Source organism: Prionailurus bengalensis, chromosome B4, assembly GCF_016509475.1.
Source record: "Prionailurus bengalensis isolate Pbe53 chromosome B4, Fcat_Pben_1.1_paternal_pri, whole genome shotgun sequence".
In the NCBI taxonomy this organism is placed as follows: Eukaryota; Metazoa; Chordata; class Mammalia; order Carnivora; family Felidae; genus Prionailurus; species Prionailurus bengalensis.
The window spans coordinates 78482396-78506155 of NC_057358.1; the positions used below are offsets into that span (position 1 = coordinate 78482396).

A 23760-nucleotide genomic window follows, 5' to 3' on the forward strand; every position below is an offset into this window, starting at 1 on the left:
CAGGTGACCTGAAATGGAAAGAGAAAGAGAATCAGACTATCGCCTGCAACTTGAAAAGCCCCAGGCTCATGGGACAATGCTCCCTCACCACTTCTGGGGGAAAGGACTCAGATTCACAAATCTTGGCCAAAATATTATGTAAGCATGAGGGAGGAGACATTTTTCAGACCAAGGATGTCTCCGTGAACCGTTTCTCAAGAAACGACTCAAGAAGGTAGTTAAGACAAATGAAAATTAAATTTGAAAAAACACAAAATAACCTCAAGGTAGAGAAAGGCAAAGAGAATGGGAAACAGTGGAGAGCAGTAAATCGACTAGAATCTGTAGCAAATAAATGGACGAGATAAACGGATTCTAAGCTATGTTCTATATTTAGCAAAGATCTTTGAAACAGGACACAAGGGGGAAAACTTTTAGTAATAGGTTGAACCTGAAGTTGCAGATTATTTCAAAAATTTTTAATGTTTATTTTTGAGAGAGAGAGGGGTAGAGAGGGAGAGAGAGAGAGAGAGAGAGAGAGAGAACGAGCAGGGGAGGGGCAGAGACTGAGGGAGACACAGAATCCGAAGCAGGTTCCAGGCTCTGAGCTGTCAGTACAGAGCCTGACGCTGGGGCTCGAACTCACAAACCATGAGATCCTGACCTGAGCCAAATCAGATGCTCAACCGACTGAGCCACCCAGGTGCCCCAGAATGTAAAGTTACAGATTATTTCAACCAAGCCTCAGCTATGGGATGGAGACACTGATGGGGTCAAGAGCAAAGAGGGGAGGAGGGTAGGGAATTAAAGAGTTAGGGGTCCGGGATCAGGGAGAGGGATTTAGGCAAATAAAGGAGAACTTGCGTTCCTCCCCCCTCCCCATGTTCTTCTTTGATTTTTTGAATTCTCTTGAACAGTTGGGATGCACTGATTAATTGCCTTCATAATTAAAGACCATGGAGTAAGAAACGCTGAAAAGTTAACAGTGTTCAAAGGTGTAAGGTGAGGCCATGTCTCTAGAGAAACTGCTTTCCCCAATTCCTCCTTTCTTTCCCAGGGTAGTTTTTTCACAAACAAAAAATGACTGACCAGAAAAAAGGCTAGGCCATGGTATGCAGATAACTCCCGAGGCCCCAAAGTAGAAACCGAACATGCTCCATAAATAAAGATAGCTATCTGCGTCTTTGCAAGTTCTCTTTTGTTGGAGAAGGGCTATGTTCTGGCATGCCCTGTGGGGGGTTCATTGTTCTCATCTTTAGAAGACCGAATTCTGTGATAGGACTTGGAAGACACCAGAGCAGTGGCACGGGGAGAAGCTCTCTGGCCTAGTTCTTAACCTAGAGGTTAACGTGCCTGAAGTTTAGTTGTGTCTCTGCCATTTCTGTGAGCTATGTGCCTCTGTGCAAGTCGTTTGACCTCTCTGAGATGAATCGATCACACCAGAAATACTGGGTTGCTGCACATAGTCAACATTCTCCAAATGTTTGTTGAATAAATAAGTGAATAAATGCGTGGCTCAGTTGGTTAAGCATCCTACTTCGGTTCAGGTCATGAGCTTGCGGTTCGTGGGTTCCAGCCCTCCATTGGGCTCTGTGCTGATGGCTCAGAGCCTGGAGTCCGCTTCAGATTGTTGTCTCCCTTTCTCTCTGCCCTTCTGCTGCTCTCTCTGTGTCTCAAAAATAAATAAACGTTAAAAAAAAGTAGGTGAATAAATGAATGAGTGAAGGGACTTGCCTAAGGTCACCCTCAGTGGGAGCTGTGCCTGAAGCCCATAGGTATCTAGCCTTGCTCACAGTGAGGATGGCTCTCCTCCACCTCCTCCTCACTCACTGGCCTCAGCACTTGGCACACCTCCTGGACGATCTGCTCCGGGTTCTGCATGGAGCACAGGACCAGGGTGCAGACCACCACATCCATGGAGCCATTGGCCACCTGCTGCATGTTCTCCCCAGCAGCCACCACGAAGCGCTCGAACTGCAGGTGTCAGTTCTCGGCGACGCTCTTGATCAAGAACTTCTCAAAGTTGGGGTTGGGGTCGATACAAGTCACCCTGCATCCAGCCGGGTAGAACTTGAAGTTGGCCCACTTCCAGCAGAGAGAGCTTCCTGGAGGGGCCCGCAAACTCCAGCAGGTTGCTGAAGAGCTCGCGCTTCTTGCTCGCCATCTGTTCGTTGTACATCACGGTGAACCTCCTCGAGAAGTAGGGGAACCATTTTTTTGCATATCTGGTTCCACAAGCCCAGAAGGTTCAGCAGGAACATGGGAAATAGATGTACCAGGATGCAACAGCCTGAAAGAGAAGGTGGCTGAGGACTCCTGGTGTGCAGGAAAGAGAGCACAAACCCCGGGGATGGAGGAGGAGAGCAGGGTGGGGGCAGTGGCACCACCATGGGTAATGTAAGACCCTGCAGACACCCCCAGTAGCACAGAGTTAGCAAATGAGGGATAAACCCAGAGAGGGGGTATCTCAAGTCCTAATGTTCTGGGGCTCCTACCAGAAAAGAGAGGATAGGAATCTCCAAGAGCATGGCAATGGCCATCTGTCACAATAACTTCAACGTCGGCAACAACTCGCATACACCGAGTCTTTAAGTGTGTTTTCTAACACTCTCTTCTTCACTGCTTAAAAGAACCCACGAGACAGGCACTATTCACTTCCCATCTTATAGAAGAAGCAGCTGAGCCCCACAGAGGTGAACTACAAGGTTGTGCAGCTGGGAAACGACGTCCAAGCGAAACCAGAGGGCCACACTGGTGTTGTGTGGTTTCCACTAAGACCGCTGATCTCTTTTAGGGGAGTAACTTCTGACAGAGACCAGAGAGAGTACATGCATAGGGTGATCACGTGGAGAGGATTGGGACAGAACAACCTCACAAAATGTTGTTTTTGTCACCCCTGGAGGCAGAAATAGCCATTCTCATCGTCTGTAGAAACTTCTCTGGACTAGCCTCCTCTGCCCACCTCTGAGTATCTATCCATATCCTTGCCCATCCTTAGCTCCTTCCTGCCATACAGAGGTGTTTCTCCTCTGAGCCAGGCTGGCCCCATCCATTAAAGCCAAAACCCTAATTAATTAGCTACCGCCCCCCCTCCCCATCTTTAACACCTCTCCTTATGGTCTCTCTCCTTTCCCCCCACCAACCTGCATCATCAAGTCTTTCCATCCCATGGGAATCCTTTCCTTTACCTCGCTTTCCATGCAAGCCAACCACCCCCCCCCTTACTTTCTCTTACTGTCAAACTGCGTGAGACATTGTAGTGGGTACTTACTGTTCCCACTCCCTCGCCCCATTCAAACTGCAGCCTGCTGACACCTGTCTTCTGCCCCCACAACCCCACTGAAGTGCATGCAGACAGATGGAAAGGCAGGCAGAGGGAGAGGAGAATGAGAGGGTGACAGTATTAAGAAGTGGTGACCAAAGAATAGAATGCTCTATCTGAGGAGGTGAGAGAGGCTGGTGTCCTGGTGGAGAGACTGTCTGTCCTCAGAGCCTGGAGGGAGGAAGAAAAAGGTGGGTGGGGAGGTAAGTTTGGGCAGAGGAGTGAAGGTAAGAGGTTTTTACCAGATGGCCTGATTTTCTCAGTGAAGAAGAATGCTACGTTACTTTGTTGAAGATAAGGGGGGAGGGGGGAGGACACAAGAGAGTGGAGAAGCTTTGCCATAGCAACTGGGAGGACTGGAAAAGCTTGTTGACCCAAAGCAGAGAGAGGGGCCCAGTAGCAGAGAGGATGTGGCTGAGCCTGGGGACTGTGAGTTGGTGGTGACACCACATCTTGATGGTATGGTCTTCACAGATGCTCTACAGTTTGGAACTCAAGCAGGATTCAGCATTTAGGGTGAGCGGGGCTGAGCCGGGCTGAGGGTTCAGGTGGAGGAGGCTGAGCAGAGTCAGGCCTCAGAGACTGAGGGGTCTGAGAGGTCCAACCTGGACACAAAGTCTCAAGGAGGGTAGTGGGTGGGGAGAAAACAAGAATGGGGTTCAGGCCTGGGGATGCTGGAGAGGCTGAAGAACCCAGCTGCTGAGTGAGATAGTTATGATCAGTCCTGTAGCGTGAGGGCAGACTCTCCAAGAGATGGAGCAGTTTAGGGTCTAGAGCGTGGCCACGGGCAGAGACAAGAGGAAAAGTTTGGATGGGAACATCACTGGAATTGAGGATTTAAGGAACAGTCAGGGTGAGATGCTGGGCAGGTTGTTACCTGGAGAGTGGGGGTGCCAGGCTGGAGAGGAGCCCCGGGAGCCAGGTGTCAGAGTCCCTGGCGAGTGTGAGGGAGTGGCCAGGAGGTCAGGAGGTGACTGTGGGGACAGCAGGGGCCAGCCACAGGGGAGGGGGTAGACGTGGTGTAGCTGGACAGCATGAGCCTCTTGGGTTTTAAAAAACTGCAGTGATCTGTGCCACCAATATAGAAAGGCAAAAGCTCAATCAGCATAGAAAGGATTTTTTTCCCAGTAAATAGCACCCTTTGAATGTACACAGCTTAACCCACCGAATCTCTTCCCACTAATGGGCATTTGTGTTGTTGCCTGTTTTTCGCTGATGGAAACCAAGGGCAGCAGAGACCACGTGTGTGCACTTTTGGTGAGAGCATCTGTAGGATAAATTCTTGGCGGTGGGTGTACTTGGTCAAGGACAAGTGTACTCATTTTATTTGTTTTGTTGACTGAGGTAAGCGCAAATGGCTTTAACTTCGAGAGCTATGCCAACTTGCCCTCCAAAGAGGATGGGCCAGTGGGTGATCCCATGAACGAGGGACAAGGCCACATGCTCGCCATCACCGTTACCAAGCTTTGCAGCCTGACAATGTGACGGGGGCATGTGACTTTCCGTATGTTATTCTTATTGTATTTCTTTAATCTGAGTGAGGTGGAGCATTTTGTTTTTCATATTTGCTATTTTCTTCCTCCCTTCCCTTCCCTTCCCTTCCCTTCCCTTCCCTTCCCTTCCCTTCCCTTCCTCTCCCCTCCCCTCCCTTCCCCTCCCCTCCCCTCCCCTTCCTTCCTTCCTCCCTTCCTTCCTTCCTTCCTTCCATTTCCTTCCTTCCTTCCTTCCTTCCTTCCTTCCTTCCTTCCTTCCTTCCTTCCTCCCTCCCTTCTCCCTCTCTTTCTTTCTTTCTTTCTTTCTTTCTTTCTTTCTTTCTTTCTTTCTTTCTTTCTTTCTTTTTCTTTGTAAGTAATCTAGTGATTCAACTGCCAGAGTTCAGATCCTGGATTTTCGACATCTTAGCTGTGTGACCTTGACCCATTTTCTTAAACTTGTTGTGCTTCTGCCCCCTCTCTTAAAATGGGGACGATGACACTGGGCTGAGGAGCTGTTGTGAGAACTTCACGGGTGAACAGATGCTGTGTGCTTAGGACAGCGCCAGGCACCTGTAGATTAAGTATCCTGTGCACACTGCTGGCTCATATTATGTGCGTCTGTTACCCACTTTCCTGCTGCGTTGGCTTTTTTTTTTTTTTACAGGTTCACATAGTCAGGAAAGTAGCCTGTTGGCTGTCATTTATGTTGCTTTCTTGTCTTTCGGTATTTGATTAAAAAAAAAAAAGTATTACATTCCGTGCAGACATGATAAATGTTTTTCTTTTTTTTTGTTACGATCGCAAACATTTGCATTCCAAGCTAATGAAAACCGATCATGCCTTTTTTTCTTCTTTAGGAATCAGAGGCTGTGTTTCCAGGGGATGGACGGTGAGCAATGGCTCTGAAAGTGCAGCCAGGAGCCAAAAGAACGTCTCCACCGCCTCCGCCTCAGCCTCCGTGGAGAAGAGCAGCTCATTCCTCCTGCGGGGCAGAGGGGGGGAGCTGCAGCACCACAGTGTCCCCCACCCTCCGCGGGTTTAGTGCAGCCAAACCACTTGCTGGTTCCTAGCTCTCCAGAGGCTCGGTGGGAAGCCAGGCCGGGAGGGAGGGGGCCACTGAGCGTGTGCTTGGTGGGTGTGCTTGGCGTGCTGCGCAGGGAAGGGCCGACTAGGAAAGGCTTCGGGGATTATCTTGTCTTAAGATTCTGCCCCAAATGTCCTAAGGAAGGTCTGTGAAGCCGGCAGAGCCATGGGCTGCGGTGGGAGACTCCGTTCAGATGGCCCGCCGTGCTGTGCACTCGTGCAGGCCAGAATGCACTCGGCAGCCTCTCGGTGTGGACGGCTCCTCAGGAAGCCGTCCAGAGGGTGCTTATGTGTGCAGCCTGGCACGGAGTGCGCTTGCGGGGCCGGCCTGGAGATGCAGAGGTGGGGGGAGACAGGTGGGCAGGGCTGGAGCTGCCGGGAATACTTCAGGGAGGGGATGGGGAGGCTGAGGGGTGGATCCGCCAAGCCTTCTTTGAATGTCCTCTCAGCTCCCTCTTGCCATGGAACGCTGGGGTTTCTTCTCTGGTGTAGAAACCACGCTCAGGGAGGGGCAGTGACTTATCCAGGGTCACGAGGGAGGTCACTGGCAGTGTTCTGGTTTGCAAAGATCTCTCAGGCCAGGCTCTACGGGAGAAGTGCAAGGGTGGCTGGGAGCAGGTCCCGTGGGGGCTGCAGGTGGGAGGGGGCAGGAAGGGTTGCAGACCATAGGTGGGGGCCGAGGGGTAGGAGCCCGGGGTGGGAGGTAGCGGGGGGAAAAAGAGTTGAGAATGAACCTTGAGGGGTAAGGAAGCGGGAGTGTGTGTGTGTGTGTGTGTGTGTGTGTGCGCGCGCGCGTGTGTATCTGTGTGTGTATGAATGACAGGGTATGTGCGTGAGCGTGTGGAAAGGAAACAGTTGGTCTCTTTAGCCTGCTTGGGGGTGGGGGCTGGGGGCGAGTGGGCTCCCCACGACGGCAAATATCACAAGGCCAGGAATTCTGTGTGTTCTTCAAACTACAGCTTCCAGGTTACGACTCTCTCTCCCAGACATACACACACACACACCCCATAGCAGAGTCCACCGGCGGTCTCCCTGGGCATCCTTCTGCTTCTGGCCTGAGCTGTCTCAACACCAACACGGAGGAGAGGGAGGGCTGGGGGCGTGAGCCTCTACTGAGAACCCTGAGTAGGGGCTGCTGCAAGGTCAGCTTCACTGGAAATCCTTATCTAACTGAAGTGAAAACCAGGAAGGACATTCCATTCCCACCCTCCTCCACCCAGGATGGCCCCGAGGGCTTGGTCTGAGGTGACAAGCTGGTGGGCTCACTGGGGAGGGGCTGGAGGCCTGTCAGCTGTCTTTTCCAAAGGCTCCTTAGGTGGCCCCTCTAGCTGAACCGGGTCTGGGGAGAATGAGGGCGGGGCCGTACAGAGGGTGCGTGGCAAGCGTGGCTGGAGGCTCCGAGAAACGAAGCCTCTGGAGCCGTCTCTGTCCAGTGCCCCCTGTTCCAGCGCCGTGTTTCTCCCTAACTTGGGCTGGGTCTGACACTGCTGGGACTTGTTTGGTGGGCGACACGATGAGAGCGGGGGACCTTTAAACAGGAAAATGGCAGCAGTGGAAGATGGGGAGGAGTGTTTGCGTGCAGACACAAACAAGCATGCTCACAGACCTGCCTACAGAAGTGTGCAATTGTGTGTCCACAGACACCCTGCCACACGCTGAAGACAGACTTCCACCTGTACAGGAACGTTCAGACACACACACACACACACACACACACACACACACGTCTCAGGTGAGCACACAGAGAAGCCCAGTGGCCTGCAGGTCTGTACACAACAGAAGTGTAGACATCCACAAAGTGTCCCAACTACACGCAGGTGTCCCCTTCCTCTCCAGGGACAAATAAAATAAGTGGATAGGAATGTGACTTAGGGGTAGGGGGAAGCCCGGCCCCAAGGCGACCATTCTCACAGTGTCTCTGGGCTTCAGGTGCCCACTGGAGTGAGGAGAGGGACCAGAAGAGGGGTCGTGCCCCACTTGGCCTACTTTCTATATAGTGGACTTGCCGGGGAAACCAGCCAGGCCAGGGCACCTTGGGGTCAGATTACTCAAGAACTGAGCTGATCCCTCAAGGAGGAACTGAACTTGGGGGTTGGAGGCTGTCAGGGAATGCCTTTCTGGAATGCCTGGGGAAGGGAGCTGGGGGCTGACTCCCGGACTAGAACTTTTTGCCCACCCCTTCCCCCAGTCTTTTACGGCTTGATCTCTCTGCTCTGGCCTCAGGAATCTTGCCCAAGCCTCCTCCCGGAACACTGAACTTGTTTCAGATCTGCTCAGCTGGTGGTCTCCCTCCCGCCACTCTGCAGGTCAGCCCGTATCCGGGGCTCTGGGGGTCTATGGCCCTGCGCCCCGCTTGGGAGCTTCCGGCTTGGGCCCCAAAGCCCGGCCAGGGCGGAGAGCGGAAGCGTGGCCCGGGGAGGGGCCCGGCGGGCAGCGAAGGGTGGCCGGCGGCCAGCCCCGCCCCTACCTGTGTAAGACGATCCGCCACCGGAGCCTAGCGGATAAAAGCGACCCGGCCGCGGGAGGTCAGCGAGTTCGGCTCCCTCGCGCCCGCCGCTAGGTCCAGCCCGGTCCCGCCAACATGTCCATCCACTTAAGCTCCCAGGTCTTCAGCTCGCGCTCCGCCGCCTTCCCGGGTCGCGGCGCCCAGGTGCGCCTGAGCTCCGTGCGCCCCGGCGGCGGTGCCTTCAGCAGCAGCAGCCTCTACGGCCTGGGCGCCACGCGGGCGCGTGTGCCCGTGCGCTCCACCCACGGGGGCCCGGTGGGCGCCGGCATCCGCGAGGTCACCATCAATCAGAGCCTGCTGGTCCCGCTGCGGATGGACATCGACCCCACCATCCAGCAGGTGCGCCAGGAGGAGCGCGAGCAGATCAAGACCCTCAACAACAAGTTCGCCTCCTTCATCGACAAGGTGAGTCGCCGTACCCGGCCCCAAGCCACGCTCCGGGCCACGGCAGCCACCCAGCCCAGCCCGCGCGCGGGCCAGGCGCCCGGAGGCCTGGCGTGTTCTCTTTCCGCCACTATCAGAAACCTTTCTCTTTCTCGTGAAGCCTGTGGCTGTTTTTCCCCTTCAGTCTCCAAGCCTCCTCTTCCAGAGAGCTGCCCAAATCGCCCTGCTTTTTCTTCCCAGGATGTGTGCTTCAGTCTGTCAGGCAGCCGCGGCTGGCGGCGGCTGGCGCGTCTGTGAGTGGGCTGCTGGCTTCTTGGGCTGATTCAGGTGGGGAGCTCCAGAGGCCAGGGCCAGGAGTTTCTCTGAGAGGGGGCCGTGTGGCGTCAGAGATGGGGTAGGGGTGATACATTGTTCCCAGCTGAGAAGGTCCTCCCTCCTCCTACTGCTTCTGCTGGGGCAGATGCTGAAAATCAAGGGCTGGAGGGAGGGAGGGAGGGAGGCTCCCTGACGTGCCTGCCCACTTACCTGGTCCTCCAGACTCCCTTTGGTGGTGGAAGGGACGCCCTTGGAGAGAGCCCATTTGGCGCCCCCCCCCCCCCCCCGCGCCCCATGGGGGTGGGGAGCACACTGAGAGGCCCTGGGGAAGGGCCATTTGATAGCGTTTTTTTCCTGGATGTTTGGGTCCCACAGGGTTGGGGGAGGGAGTTGGGGGAGAGAGAGTGGGACTTGGCAAGGAGAGGAGCAGACTTGACTGGAGGGTCTAGGAAGGGAGCGATGTAGGGCTGGATCAGGAACTAAGGGCTAGCTTAGCTGGACCCCTCTGGCCAGGGCCTCCTGCCTCCTGGGTATAGACCAGACCTTCCCTCCCCTGTTTGGCTGTAGTTCTCTCCTTCCCCCGCCCCCATGCCCTCTCCTTCATCATTCACACCGTATACATCTTTAAGTTTCTCCTGAAGCCTCCCCAGGCCCAGGCTCCTCCCCTGCTGTTGAGCGGTTCTACCTTACTGTCTGTAGCCCCCCAGGTCCTGCTGCTCCGAGTTGCTAGTTTTGGGGAGGTTGCTTCCCACTCCCAGGCACACTGGAAGCATCCAAGGGGACTTTTGGACCCCAAGCTGAGCATCTAGTAGGTGCTCATTTTGTAGCACCCTGTCCTGAGATTTTGGAGGAAAGGGGAGGCAGAGAGAGGATACTGAGGGAGGTGGCCCAGGACAGACAGGGAGGGGGCAACCCTTCAGGGACGGTGGGGGGAAAGATCATCTGCAGTGTGGCAGGGAACATAGGTGGCAGGGAACACATTGGTGACCGGGTAGCCCTGACCCCTGGGTCAGGCTTTAAGACACGTAAGACAGAGAGCCCTGGAGGAGGGGACCAAGGGCTGTGGTCCCCGGTTGGTGGAACGGCCCACCAGGGCCCAAGCAGGGCAGGGCTTGCAGGGGCCTGGAAGACTGGGGGTGTAAGGGAGCCTGGGCTGTGCGGGGTGGGCGGAGACCCTCCCAAGCCCAGTGTGGGCGGCACGGCCTGCCCCTCATGAGTTTCCTCCTCTCTTTTACTGTCAGGTGCGGTTTCTAGAGCAGCAGAATAAACTGCTAGAGACCAAGTGGACCCTGCTGCAGGAGCAGAGGTCGGCCAAGAGCAGCGGCCTCCCCAGCATCTTTGAGGCGCACATTGCTGGCCTGCGGAGGCAGCTTGAGGGGCTGCAGCTCGAAGGAGGCCGCCTGGAGGTGGAGCTGCGGAACGTGCAGGACGCGGTAGAAGACTTCAAGAACAAGTACTGATCCTAGTGTGGTGTGCCCTGGCGGGGGTGGGGGGCAGGGGTGTGCCGTCATCGGCTGATCCTCAGCAGGCCTTCTCTGGGCTTAGGGATCAAGTGTGTAGCCGCTCAGTACAGCAACCCCTGAAGGGAAGGCCTTGACCGACACATTCCCTGTCTCTCCCTTCCTTTCTTTGTTCCCGGGGGCTGTTTCCGACTTACTCCCAGGGAAATATCCCCGCTCAGCCCTGACCCACGCTGTTCTCTCTGGGTGCCTGACCAAGGCCCCAGGAGAGGGTAGGACAGAGGTGTCCTGTGACCGGTGTGCTTCAGAACGTGCGCGACCCTCACAGAATGTTCTAGAAGAGCCCCTCTGTTTCGGTGAGGAGTTAGACACCAGAGAGATTCAGGGTCCTGATGGAGATCATGTGGCAGGTCACTGGGAGAGCTGGGACTTGAATGTCGGGCCCCTGACTCCCAGGAGGAGACACAGAGCCGACTTGGGGCCGAAAGAAGCAAGGAGAGGGAGGGAGCGTTGTGAGCCATGGGAGGGTTGCAGAGGCTGAGGGGTGGCTCTGGTCAACGCAGGAACCAGAGAGGAGGCTGTGGTGGGGCGGGGGTGGGGGGGTCGGCGGTGGGCGGGGCTTGCAGGGGCCTGGAAGACTGGGGGTTTAAGGACAAGCCTTTGAGGTGCCCACTGAATTCTCTTTTGTCACCGAACGGAAACCGAAGCCAGAGGCTTGGGCTGGGCCCCACCCTAGCATACTTGCCCAGTGGTGCTGGGAGTAGTGAGTGAGTTCTGTGCTCTGCCCTGGAGGTGCATGACTAAGCCGAGCAGGGACACTGGCTGTGACCGGAGGTAGAACAAACAAAAAGGCCTCTGTGGAGGGTGCCCACTCCCCTACTTCCCTAGAGCGACAGCCTAGAGCGACAGTCAACAGCAATAATCCCACAGCAGGTGGAGGCAGACAGGTGCAGGGCAACCAGCGAGCCTCTGTTGTCGTGTGTGTGTGTGTGTGTGTGTGTGTGTGTGTGTGTGCATGCGCTCACATATACCCTCACTCCAGAGCCTACATGCCAGGCTGAGCTCAGGACTGGGGCCCAGGGAGGCCTGGAAAGGGCACATGGAAGGGCCCAGTGAGCTCCGATTTGTGTGCCCTCTGCTTTCAGTGGCATGGTGCTGAGTCAAGAGTGAACAGATGGCCTTCAGGATATTTCCACAACTATTCTATAGAACCTCAGGGAGCGGGGCGCTGGGGGTCTGGGCTCCTGGAGGGGCCTGCTTGCTCCCCATCATAGCTGCCCTGCTGCCCTCCTGTAGCCCTCGGGCACTGCTGAGTTCCTGCTTCTGACACCTTTTTTTAAAAAGTTTCCAAATAAATGCTGGGTCAGGCTCCAGTGCTCTCTTGCTCTGTGTCCTGAATTGCCAGTGTCCTCCTATGGGTGGGGCTGGCCTCTTGGAACAAGGAGGGATGGGGGGGGGGGTTGCCCTGTGGGAGTAGGGTTGGCGCCAGACCACCTAGCTGGGGCCTGGTTCTTCCCCAGAACTTGGCTGCACCCTCTTCCTGATTTCATAAATTGCCTCTGCTTCAGGCTCCTTCTTTGCCTCCTGAGGGTGGGATTAGGCAGTGGTTAGGGCATGGGCCTGGAGTCAGACTGCCTGGGTTTAAGTCTGGGCTTTGCCACTTAGCAGCTTAGTGACTGGACAGATTATGTTCTGCTCTGTGCCTCCTGCTGATCGTGGTACCATTGTTACAGGGTTGTCGTGAGGGTTAAGTGAGCTAATCCATGGGAAGCACCTAACACTGCAGGCCCCATTTAAAGGATCCCTAAGCATGGCTATGACTATTGCTTTTTTGCTCCTAGATTGTGCAGTTTTTGTCCTTTACTTTATATATATTTCCTCCTCTCCCCCCTTTCATCCTGCGCCGAGATTCCTAGCCTTAGGAATAGCTATAAGGGAAAGTCAGGGACATTTGGTTTCACAGCTGACACCCAATTTCCCAGGCGTGTCATTAAGGGGGGGTGAAGCCAATGCAGGGCAGAGTTCCACACCTGGAGAGGAGGGGGGACAGAGGCAAAGCTGCACCCACACCACGCACCCTCCTTCTCCTGCAGGTATGAAGATGAAATTAACCGTCGCACGGCTGCTGAGAATGAGTTCGTGGTGCTGAAAAAGGTGAGGGGGCAGACAGGCCGGTGTGGGGGCATTGTCCGAAAACACATGGGCCAGGGGACCACGTGGCTCTCTCACCTGAGCAGCCAGCCAGTAGGGACCTGTGGCCAAAGTCTGGCCCGAGTACTAGAAGGGAGTGATGAGCCTGGAAAAGGACAGATACGTGTGTGTGTGTTTGTGTGCACGTCGGTGAGTCACTAGACTTGTTTTTGGCCTCGAGGGGTTAGAGCTAAGACCAAAAGATGGAGGTTAGAAGGGGAGATTTCAAGCCCAAATAGGGAAGTGCTCTATCACAGTCAGAACTTTGCATGACAGACAAAGGTTGGCAAATGGCATGGCTGAAATATTTGCTGAAGGAATGCGATGGGCTGCCTGAGGCAGAGCGATCTTCCTGTCCCTGGAGAAGTGCAAGCCAAGGTTAGAAGGCCTTAGGAATATCTTACAAGGGCTTGATTTCAGATCCCGATTCAGTCCACTCTCTGGGCAACTGTGTTCACGGCCCACCCACGTGAAGACAACCTACCCCAGGGTGCTGGGCCTTTCAAGATTTAGGAGCTTTGGGGATGAATAAAAGTGAGCCTTACCCACGGGAGTTTGGGCACAAGAATGTGTGGCTCCCAAGTGACACCTGGGCTTGCACTGTTATCTGTGGCTTACCTGTATCACAGTTACCTAAGCTGCATTTAGGCTGGAGGTCCTCCACATCTATGAGCCTTATCTTGGAGTCTGGATGATTTTGTGCTCTTCTATTTCATAAGAAGTTGAGGCTCACGGAGTTGAAGTGATTTGTGCAAGGTCACATGGCTAGTAGGTGGTAGAGCCAGGGCTGTGTCCAACCCACCAGTCAGGAGCTGGGAGAGTGCTAGGTTTGGGGCTGCGGGCTGCTTTGGGCTTCCGGTGCTGGGAAGGCAGACACCGGTATGGTTCCTGGAATGATGCATGGAAATGATGTTCCTCACGCAGCCTGGGAGGGCCCAGTAGAGGAGACGTCCTGTGGCCAGGTCACATGGCCTGGAGAACTGCTGTTTCTTGGTAGGGCCCTGGTGTTTGACCCTGTGGGTTGGACAGAGCTGGCTTGCTCCCATCCCAGCTAAATGGTCCGTGTATGAAGCCATGGTGTTTCTCTACCCCTTCTTGCCACCCCCCCACCCCGCCCCCAGGATGTGGACACTGCCTACATGAATAAGGTGGAGTTGGAGGCCAAGTTGGATGCCCTGAATGACGAGATCAACTTCTTCAAGACCCTCTATGAGACGGTAAGGACCTTGGATATGGGAGACGTGTCATGTCTTCTGTGTCTTAATCAAGGGGTTTACCCCCTGCCTCTGGGCCGTCTTGGTATGTGTTGAGTGTGTGTGTAGGCCTTATCCTCTTCTTTAATTTTTCTGGATTCAGGAATCCATGGTGGGCAGGGAGTTTAGGAGGGGCTGAGGGTAGCTGAGCAGGGTGGGGTCAGATAGGATTGGCCTTCCAGAGACATGGGATGACCATTTGTTAGGAGGGGTGTTGGGAGGGGTTGGAAGGAACCAGGAGAATGTCTAGGGAATCCTGGGCTGTGATGGAGTTCAGAGGTGGGCTGGGTGGGGTGGGCAGGGGGTTCTGAGTCAGGAGAGACTGTGGTGCCTAGGAGTTTACGCCCGGAGGGACTGGATGGGTGGCCCCCAAGTACAGGCCACTGTCTACCCCTGTGGTCTGATTCTCTCCTTCTTCCCCTGCCTTGGGCTTTCAATTCTTTTTCCACTTGGGGATTTAGAACCTCTCCACTCCTATCAGTGGGAATCTCTGGCCTTCAGCGGAAGATAGGATGGCCAGTCATCTGGCAGGGCTGGTCTGCGACTTTATTATATATGAGGTTAATTATAGACCACTTCTCAACTCCTTTCAGTCTAGCTTCTGTGAACGTCCAGCCTCCATTAGCCCCTCAGTGAAATTTCCACATGTGTTAATGCAGGGGCTGGCTCCTTGGGGTTTCCTTCGGGTATTCTGATCTCTCTGCAGCCCTTCATACGTCTGTTGTATGTTATATATATGCACGTCTATGTATGTATGCGTGCCTACGTATACGTATATGTGTATTTAATTATTTTCCTCTAATCATGAAAGAAGTACACGCTCATGGCCAAAAATCCAGAAAATTGAGTAAAGCACAAAACAGGTCATTTGTCTGTGCTCTTATCATCTTGGTGCCTACCTTCTCAGACTTTGCGAACTGTGCCTATACACACAGAGATACAAAAATATATATTTTATTTTATTTTTATTTTTTAATGTTTTTATTTATTTTTGAGACACAGAGAGACAGAGCATGAGCAGGGGAGGGGAAGAGAGAGGGAGACACAGAATCTGAAGCAGGCTCCAGGCTCTGAGCTGTCAGCACAGAGCCCAACACGGGGTTCAAACTCATGAACTGAGAGATCATGACCTGAGCCGAAGTCAGACGCCCAACCGACTGAGCCACCCAGGCGCCCCTAGACATATGTATTTTAAATAAAAACAGGAGTGTATTTTTTTTTCATGTAATGACGTACCATAGCTATAAGTACAGCCATATCATCCGTTTTGAAGGCTGGAGAGAGTTCCGTTATTGGGTGGGATATTTTAGTTTACCCACACCCCCTAGTGATCCACTTCACGACCGAGCTCCTGCCACAGCAGAGTTCCCAGAAGGAGACATTACCGTTCACCACATTCTGTCGCTTCTCTCTCGGCTGTGATCCCACCAGACTCTTTTGTTGAGAAGTTACTAATGGGCTCTCTGGGTTGCCAGGGGTGGGTGGACTATTTAGCAGGTGCTGGGTCTGTGTCCCCTCCTGGTGACCCACACCCACTTTGCCTTCCTCTCCCTCTTCTCCATTTGCCTTCCTCTAGTGTGGCAGTGGGGGGGGGGGGTCCCAGGATGGGTTGTGGGAACAGGGTGGGGTCATGCCCCAAGTCCTGACATTCCGTCTGGTCCCGGCAGGAGTTGGCAGAGTTGCAGTCCCAGATCTCGGACACGTCCGTGGTCCTGTCCATGGACAACAGCCGCTCCCTGGACCTGGATGGCATCATCGCCGAGGTCAAGGCCCAGTACGAGGAAATCACCAGCCGCAGCCGGGCTGAGGCTGAGGCCTGGTACCAGACCAAGGTGTGAGGCTGCTGAGGGTACTCTTTTCTTCCTGGCAAGGTCCTCGGTGTCAGCTTCCCTTACTCCTCACCTGTCTCCAAGCCTCTAGGGCCTGGGTCCCACTGTCCTGGCAGGCACCAGCGTTAAGTCTAAGGTACTCTCCAGCGCCCTGGGAAGAAGAAGATGTGAAGGCCAAGTCCCTCCCCAGGAAGAGATCCCAGCCTGATGGGGGACAGGGCAGAGGAACCTGAAGCACAGAGAGGTTAAGCAATTTGCCTAACTCCACACAGCTAGTAGATGCAAGAGTAGGGACTAGATCCTGGGCCCTAGGCCTCCAGACCGGGGAGGTTTAATCATTGCACATGCTGTGTGGAGGCAGGGGAGCTGACTGTGCAGGTGCTGAGGGAGTGTGCTGGGGTAAACCAGTGTTCTAGAAGAGGGAGCCTGAGGCAGCATGTAAGAGCAGCAGAGGGATGTCTCTGCTGAGATAGGGAATCATCCGTGGGACATAGGTGAGAGCACAGGCATGCCAACAAGGTGACCTGGGTTCAGACTTGCCTTGGGCAGTGGCTCCCACTCTCCAGGACTCATTCTTCCCATCTGTAAAATGGGTGGTGCTGATGTTTTTAATAAGTGTGTTTTTATTTTTTTTTTATTAAAAAAAATTTTTTTTTTCAACGTTTATTTATTTTTGGGACAGAGAGAGACAGAGCATGAGCAGGGGAGGGGCAGAGAGAGAGGGAGACACAGAATCAGAAACAGGCTCCAGGCTCTGAGCCATCAGCCCAGAGCCTGACGCGGGGCTCGAACTCACGGACCGCGAGATCGTGACCTGGCTGAAGTCGGACGCTTAACCGACTGCGCCACCCAGGCGCCCCAATAAGTGTGTTTTTAATAGGGGTTTGTTTAACGGGTGAGGATCTCAGACTTCTAGTGATTCTCCGGCACTTGGGACATGATGGGGATGGGCGGAGGCCCAGGACCAATGGCGGTGGGCCCCAGGGAGCCATCCTCGCCCTTCCTGTCCTGACTGGGAGGAAAGCAAACCTCTGCTATACCCCCCTGCTTGCTGGCAGGGCGTGAAGATTGCTGGGGGTCAGACCGTGGCTTCCTGGGAAGATAAGCTAGGAGGTTTCATCACTCACAACCTTGGGCCTTCAGTGGATGGGACAAAGGATGAGTTCCCTGTAATCACTGACCATCCCCTCACCGTACATCTCTGTGTGGCCCTCCAGTTTGAGACCCTCCAGGCCCAGGCTGGGAAGCACAGGGACGACCTCCGGAATACCCGGAATGAGATTGCAGAGATGAGCCGTGCCATCCAGAGGCTGCAGGCTGAGATCGACAGCATTAAGAACCAGGTGGGAACAAGCCCTCCTCCCTGCTCCTCCCTGTTTCTTGGGGTACATGAAGGGCAGCCATCCGAGAATGGGGAGCAGGAGGCTCTCCCGGCCTAAGGCTGGTGCAGTTCAAGTCTCACGGGCCTGTGAGATCTCGAGGGTCCTTGTGAGATCTCCAGGAGAGAATGTTCGTGGCCAGGTCCTGGCTCAGGCCAAAGGGAGAAGAAGAGTCCTAGCTGGGCACAGAGCCTGTGGAGGGAGCCTCAGACTTCCCAGCCCGAGAAAAACCATCATTCGTTACCAAATTCGTTACCAAATTGGTACTCTCCTTGCAACTCTCTCCGGGTGCAACGTGCTGTACCTGGGAGCCTGCAATCTGCAGGGATTCGTGGGACCCAGGCCAGCAGATACCCTTAGTGTGGCTCACAAGGTCCTGTCCCTCACTTCCTACCACTGCCTCTCACTGTGCTCCAGCCACACTAGCCTGCTTCTTGTATCTTGCGTTTGCCAGACACGTTCAGGCTTCAGGGCCTTTGCACTTGGTGTTCCCTCCGTGTGGAATGTGGCTCTCCTAGCTCAGCACATGGCCACCCCTTCGTCATCCCTGGGGTTTTGGACACAAGTCCCCTTTTCAGAGGTGGCTTCCTCAACCACCAGCCACTCTGTCAGCAGTGTGTCTGAAGCTTCCTGAAGCATCTATCAATATATGAAGTTTTCTGTCTTATTAATGAAGTAGTTGGCTGTCCCCTACCTTCACTGAAATATAAATAATGCCTGGAGAGCAGGACCCTATTCGTCTGACTCACTGCTCCTTCTCAGCACGGGCTGGGGCAGAGGCTTCCCATGAAGACAGGCTAAAGGGAGGATGTGTAGCTGGCAAGGGGCAGGTGTTGAGGAGCCGGTGGAGGGGGGTGGGGTCCAGTCCCTGGCCAAGGGGGCACCGGTGTGATAGGGAAGGGCACCGACAGGTGGACACGAGAGGGTCTCCCGGGAGGATCGGAGGATGGGGAAGGCTGGCAGGGAGGCAGAGCTCACTGGAGACAAGGGAGGGTCTGAGGCAGGGAGTGGCCGGTAAGAGGCAGGGGGAGTGCTGGGCTGCTGGGCAGGGGAGGGAGTGGCAGCTCTCTGAGCTGCACGAGAGGAGGCCCAGGACTAGATAGGCTTCTGGGGCAAGGACTAGCTGCAAACAGAAGGAATGCTCATTCATGCTGGGCCGGAAGTGGCGTCTGGTGCTCGGATCCATCGTGAATCCGACCAACCTGGCCCAAACCAGGGGGGCTGTTGATCAGACATTTTGGGTCTGGGGGTTCCAAGCAGTGTCTCTCTGCTCCAAGTCCCCCTGTTTCTGGGCCTGTTTTGAAGATGGTTTTTGTTCTTGCCAGCTGCCTGAAATTTGGGGACTCAATGAAGATCCTGTGGCTTTGGATCTCCTCCAGCTGGGGGCTGGGGGGATGGGCACGTGTAAATCCTAATAGCATTTATTATTTTCTAAAAATTTTTTAATGTTCACTTATTTCAGAGAGAGAGAGACAGAGAGACAGAGCATGAGCAGGGGTGGGGCAGAGCGAGAGAGGGAGACACAGAATCCGAAGCAGGCTCCAGGCCCTGAGCTGTCCGCAGAGAGCCCGATGTGGGGCTCGAACTCACGAACTGTGAGATCATGACCTGAGCCGAAGTCGGACGCCCAACAAGACTGAGTCACCCAGGCGCCCTGACAGAGCCCATGTATTTAATCCTTGGGATTCCCGGGTGCTGGGGGAGTAGGCTGGTGCCAGGAAAGCCACTGTGAGTGAGTTGCCCTGGCGCTGGCCGGGGAGGCAGGGAGGCAGTGACTGGCGAGGCCTGCCCCCCAGCTCACAGCTGCACTATCGCTTAAAGTGTGCCAAGCTGGAGGCTGCCATTGCAGAAGCCGAAGAACATGGGGAGCTGGCCCTCAAGGATGCACGTGCCAAGAAGGAGGAGCTGGAGGCCGCCCTGCACCGAGCCAAGCAGGACATGGCCCGGCAGCTGCGGGAGTACCAGGAGCTCATGAACGTCAAGATAGCTTTGGACATCGAGATCGCCACCTACCGCAAGCTGCTGGAGGGCGAGGAGAGCCGGTGAGGTCACAGCAGCCAGGAAGGGGATCCTTCTGGGGCTCAGTGGGGACTGGGGCTTGCCATTCATTCGCCCACAGACATTTCCTGTGTACTCTTTTCTGCAAGGCACGGGGCGGGGGGGCGGGAAGTGCAGGGAGGGTATAGCTGGTGCTTGCTTCTTTGCCCCTGATGAGATGACCTGGCAGTAGGAAAGACCACGTGGTGTAACGCTCAATGAAAAAGTTGGAATAATAACAGCCACTTCATATGGGTGGCCAGGGTCATCTTATTTGACCCTCACAACACATTCAGGTAAGCAGGGCAGGTACTGTTTCTAGTTTACGGAGGGGAAACTGCGGTTCGGTTTTATGACTTGAGGGGGCAAGTCAGGTGTGCAGTCACGCTCTGCTGATTCCTGGTCCAAGCCTCGTCCATGATGCCAGGCTGCTTCTCACTGCATAATTGAATGCCAAGTCACAGGATATTGACTGAATGTCGTGGGGTCCCCGAGATATTTGCATACCTGCTGCCAGAGAGCAGGCCGGGCTGGGTTAGCGTTGCAGGAATTCTTCGTGAAAGACTTGGAACCTATGTCCGTGAAGTCGGGCCTTCGTTCTCACCTTGATGGGTTGGTCGATTCATTCAGTCAATTTGCAAGGCTTTAGAGTTGTGCCTTGGGCGAAGGCTAGGGTTTGGAGAGGGTGAGAGGGAACAGCGTGGGTCAAGGCTTGGAAGTAGGACTCATCAGGGCTTGCCTTATTGGAAGCCAGCACGGAGATAAGTAATATGTAAGACGCGCTTCTGCCCTTGGGGAGCTTGTACATGGGCCGAGAAGACCAAACATTTGCAGAGGAAGTACCTAGAGACCACTCAGTTGCATTGGTAAAATGCTGAATTTACACAAACTTTTTCTTTTGGGAGCATTATTCCGGAGGGGCTGGAGAGAGAGGCTGGAGGATGGATGGAGTGGAGAGGAAGGAATTGGGGAATGAGAGAGTGCTAGGGTAGAGTGCCTGGAGGCAGGGAAGAGGAAGAGAAGAAGCGTGGTTAAGAATATGAGTTGGGGAAGGAGAGGAGGAAGGGTCTCTGCCATTACAGTTGACCCGTAACCTACCTGGGTTGGCATCCAGCCTTTGTGGGAAGAGGAATTGAACACCAAAGGCCTCTGGGAAGAGAGAGCAGCTGATCTGGGGCACAGGGCACTTCCAGAGCCCAACTGTCCCAGCTATGATGCCTGTCTCTGCACCCTTCTCCACCACAGGAGCAGGGACAGCACTCTCTTGGGAACACATACCGTGGGTCTCTTTTCCTCATAGAGCCAGAGGTGGGGACCCTTAGAATGGGGCCTGATCCTTTTCCTCCCGTGGGCAGACAAGCAGGCTGAAGGTCAGGGATGGTGAGTGGCATGGCCAAGGTTACATGGAGAGTGGAAACATTCCCCCTTGAAAGCCTAATCTCAGCGTCGGTTGCTACCATCGGGGCTTAGATCCTGGTTCTCTGAGAGGAAACGGTCCTCTCTCCACTCTTAGGAGACATGGAGAGGGACTCCTTGTTTTTTTTGTTTTTGTTTATCCCTTAACCCCTCGACTCTTCCCAGGGGCAGGTCTAGGATTTGTGGTCTTAGGAACTCATGCACTTTGGGGTGCCTTCTTTTAAGAATACAGAGTTACAAATACACAATTGCACAAAAACAAATATTTAGTTAGGATGAGAAAAGAAAAATCACACGAATCACTAAAGTCTTAGACATTCAGGTCTCTTCCTTCTGAGTTCTTCAGGCATGGCACCAGAAACTGTTTCATGAAATCACTGCCTAATTGCAACCTGGCTTCCCTCCCCACCCACAACTGTTAGCAACTCCCAGCGCTTGAAGGGCCCAGTTGAGCAAGGGGCCTGGAAGCTTCCTGGCATATCCTTTTCTTGAACTTGGCCTTTGCTCCTCCCCCTTCCTGGACTTGGGGGTGATGAGGCCAGCTGGGCTCTCCTCACTCCTTCTACCAAAGTGAGGTCTCCCCTCCTCACTGCAGAGTAAACTCAACCCTAAGGCCAAGGGCTTGGTGACAATGGAGTGAGTCACAAAACAAACACGTCCAGCTGTCTCCCTTGGCTTTTCTATTTCCAGTATAGTCTGCTTAAAGCCATCCTGACCACCTTCTGCTCCGTCCTCCGTCCCTGCCTCAGCGACCCTCGTGAAATCTCCAATTCATTAATTATTTCAATACAGACTGAGCAATTACTACATGCCAGACTTCACGCAAGGGGCCAGAGATCCAAGAATCAATAAGCTACAACCTGCTTTGAGGATTTTATGATTTGGTTAGGGGAGGCAGCTGTCTTCATAAATAATAACAGTTCCCATCCACCGAGTCCTGTGTGCCCAGGGCTCTAGGTAAATGATATTATTCAGCCCTCACAAACAAGTCTGAGGTTGGGACTAAGTTGGCCCCAGTTTAGAAGTGAGAAAATGGAGGCTCTGAGACATTGCCCAAGGTCACGTAGCCTTCCCGCAGTGGGGACAGAGGAAGGAATACTGGTCCTGCCTGGTGCCTGGATGGAGGGGCCTGGGACTGCTTCCTCCAGCTCTGAGGAAAGAGTCGCTCTCACAGGTCTCTCTCCTCTGCCCCCAGGTTGGCCGGAGATGGAGTAGGAGCTGTGAACATCTGTAAGTCCTTGGCTGTGGCCATTTCCTGCGCTGTCCGGGCTAGACTGGGTCTTATAGGATGGCATGTCGGCTTGAGGGCCTGCCCTTGTCTGGGACAGGAGCTTCTTTCCCTCACCAGCTTTTAGCAGGTGCCCTGAGGCTCCCAGCCAGTTGGGCTCAATGGCCCAGGGAAGGCGTGCAAGAGGGCAGAGTGGGGCGGGGGAAACCCGTGGTGCATTATCCCCTGCATTGTCCCAGGCTCCTTCTGGGCCCGCTCGAAGAGGGTGGTGGGGGGTGGGGTCAGGCAGTGGGGAGGGGGAGGGGCAGGTACTGCAGGAGGGGAGGGTGGAGTGAGGGGTGGGGCCTCAGGTGGTGGGCCCGTGCTGATGAGCCCTCCTCCTGTTTCTCGCAGCCGTGGTGAACTCCACCGGTGGAGGTGGCAGCGGGCTGGCAGGGCTGTCCTTCAGGGGAACCATGGGCAGCAATGCCCTGAGCTTTTCGAGCGGCGGAGGGCCCGGGGCCATCAAGTCCTATTCCACCAGGACCTCAGCCACCACCCACAGGAGCATCCGAAAATGAGCTCTGCTGTGTGGAGACCCACAGCCCTGCCCCCCCTCCCCGCCCCCCCCCCCCCCCAGTCACAGGAGGACTCCCATCACGGGTCCCAAGAGGGCCAGGCAGTCTGAAAAGTGATGTCAGAATAGCTTCCAATAAAGCAGCCTTTCTGAAGCCAGGGTGAGCCCCATCCTGGCCCCTGGGATCCTGGCTTCATCAGCTGGTTGGGGAGCCATGGGGAGGAAGGGGCCCCAGAGAGGATGGCGTCTGCTGTGAACACGGAGAAGCCACTTGTGCAGGTGACTGGGAAAGTACACTGGTGACCTGGTGGTGGTGCTCTGAGGGGCGTGGCTCTTAGCCGGTGTGAGGCCTTGGCCTCCTCCCAGGGCTGGGACTGAGTCCAGCTCCTCTCCTGAAGCCCAGAAACATCCCAGGAAGTCTGGCTCTGCCAGGAAGTGGGTGTTGAAGCCTTCTCCTGCTGAGGGAGTGGAGGGCTGTTTGCACACCCCCACCCCCATGCCCTGTGCTGCCAGAGTTCATTCCTTGCTGTGAGAAGGCCCAGACATTCAGCTGCCGCAGGCCTGGGTTTCGGATGTACCAGCCAGCTCGCGCCCTTGGCCCTTGCTGGTGCTGGGTCTGCCCGGCCCTCAGGTCCTGGCCGGGGCTCTCTGGGTCTGGGATTCTGTGCGGGTGATTATGGCAGTGGGAGGAGGCCTGTGTGTGTTTGGGAGGTGGAGGGGTGAGGAGTCCCAGAATCTGGACCCCCTGGCAGGAGGCTCTGTGCCTGGGCGGTGGCTTGTGTGTGTATCCGGCTCCCTGGTGGGGGGAGGGGCATTTGTGTGTCAGCTGCTCGATAAGAGCATCTCTGTGTCTGGGGTCGGGGGTCTGTGTGTCTGTACGCGTGTGGGGGTGTTTTTAGGGTCTATGGGGATATCTGTTCCTGCAACAGCACATATGATGGATGGTGGGGAGGGGGTAGTGGGGAGGTCTCTTGTGTCTAGGACACCTGGGGGGTGTGATGGTGGTGTATATAAGGGGGGCTATCAAGAGAGTGTTGGTTTTTGGGGGAGGAGGAGTCTATATTCGATCCTACGGTCAGGAATTTTCATATATTGAGGTGGGGGTGGGATGGGGAGTGGGGGAAGTGGACCGTCGGTGTCCCGCCAGCCGTGAGTGATAAGGTGCCCCCCTACAGGTGTCAGGAGAGCCGGGCCCTGCCCCTCCTGGCTAAGTCTCCTCCTGGTTGCCTTTCTCTCCCTCTGCTTCCAGCTCTTTCTCACGCTGTCTGGGTATTTGGGGCTGCCGGCCAGCCCCCTGCAGCCTTCAGGAAGTGTGAATGTGGCAGTCGGACAGGGTGCCTCCGAGATA

At 54.9% G+C, this 23760-nt stretch overlaps 1 protein-coding gene and 1 pseudogene across 1 annotated transcript; one reads left to right on the plus strand and one right to left on the minus strand.

Annotated features, from left to right (window-relative positions):
• Window positions 1-1633: 1633 nt before the first annotated feature.
• LOC122473442 lies at window positions 1634-4911 on the minus strand (annotated as a pseudogene).
• Window positions 4912-8311: 3400 nt separating this feature from the next.
• Window positions 8312-22597, plus strand: KRT7 (keratin 7). Its single transcript, XM_043564006.1, has 9 exons — window positions 8312-8770; window positions 10306-10517; window positions 12618-12678; window positions 13836-13931; window positions 15635-15799; window positions 17014-17139; window positions 18997-19217; window positions 21824-21858; window positions 22250-22597. The coding sequence occupies exons 1-9, from the start codon at window positions 8441-8443 to the stop codon at window positions 22414-22416; spliced, it is 1413 nt and encodes a 470-aa protein (XP_043419941.1). The 5' UTR covers window positions 8312-8440; the 3' UTR covers window positions 22417-22597.
• The last annotated feature ends 1163 nt before the right edge of the window (window positions 22598-23760 follow it).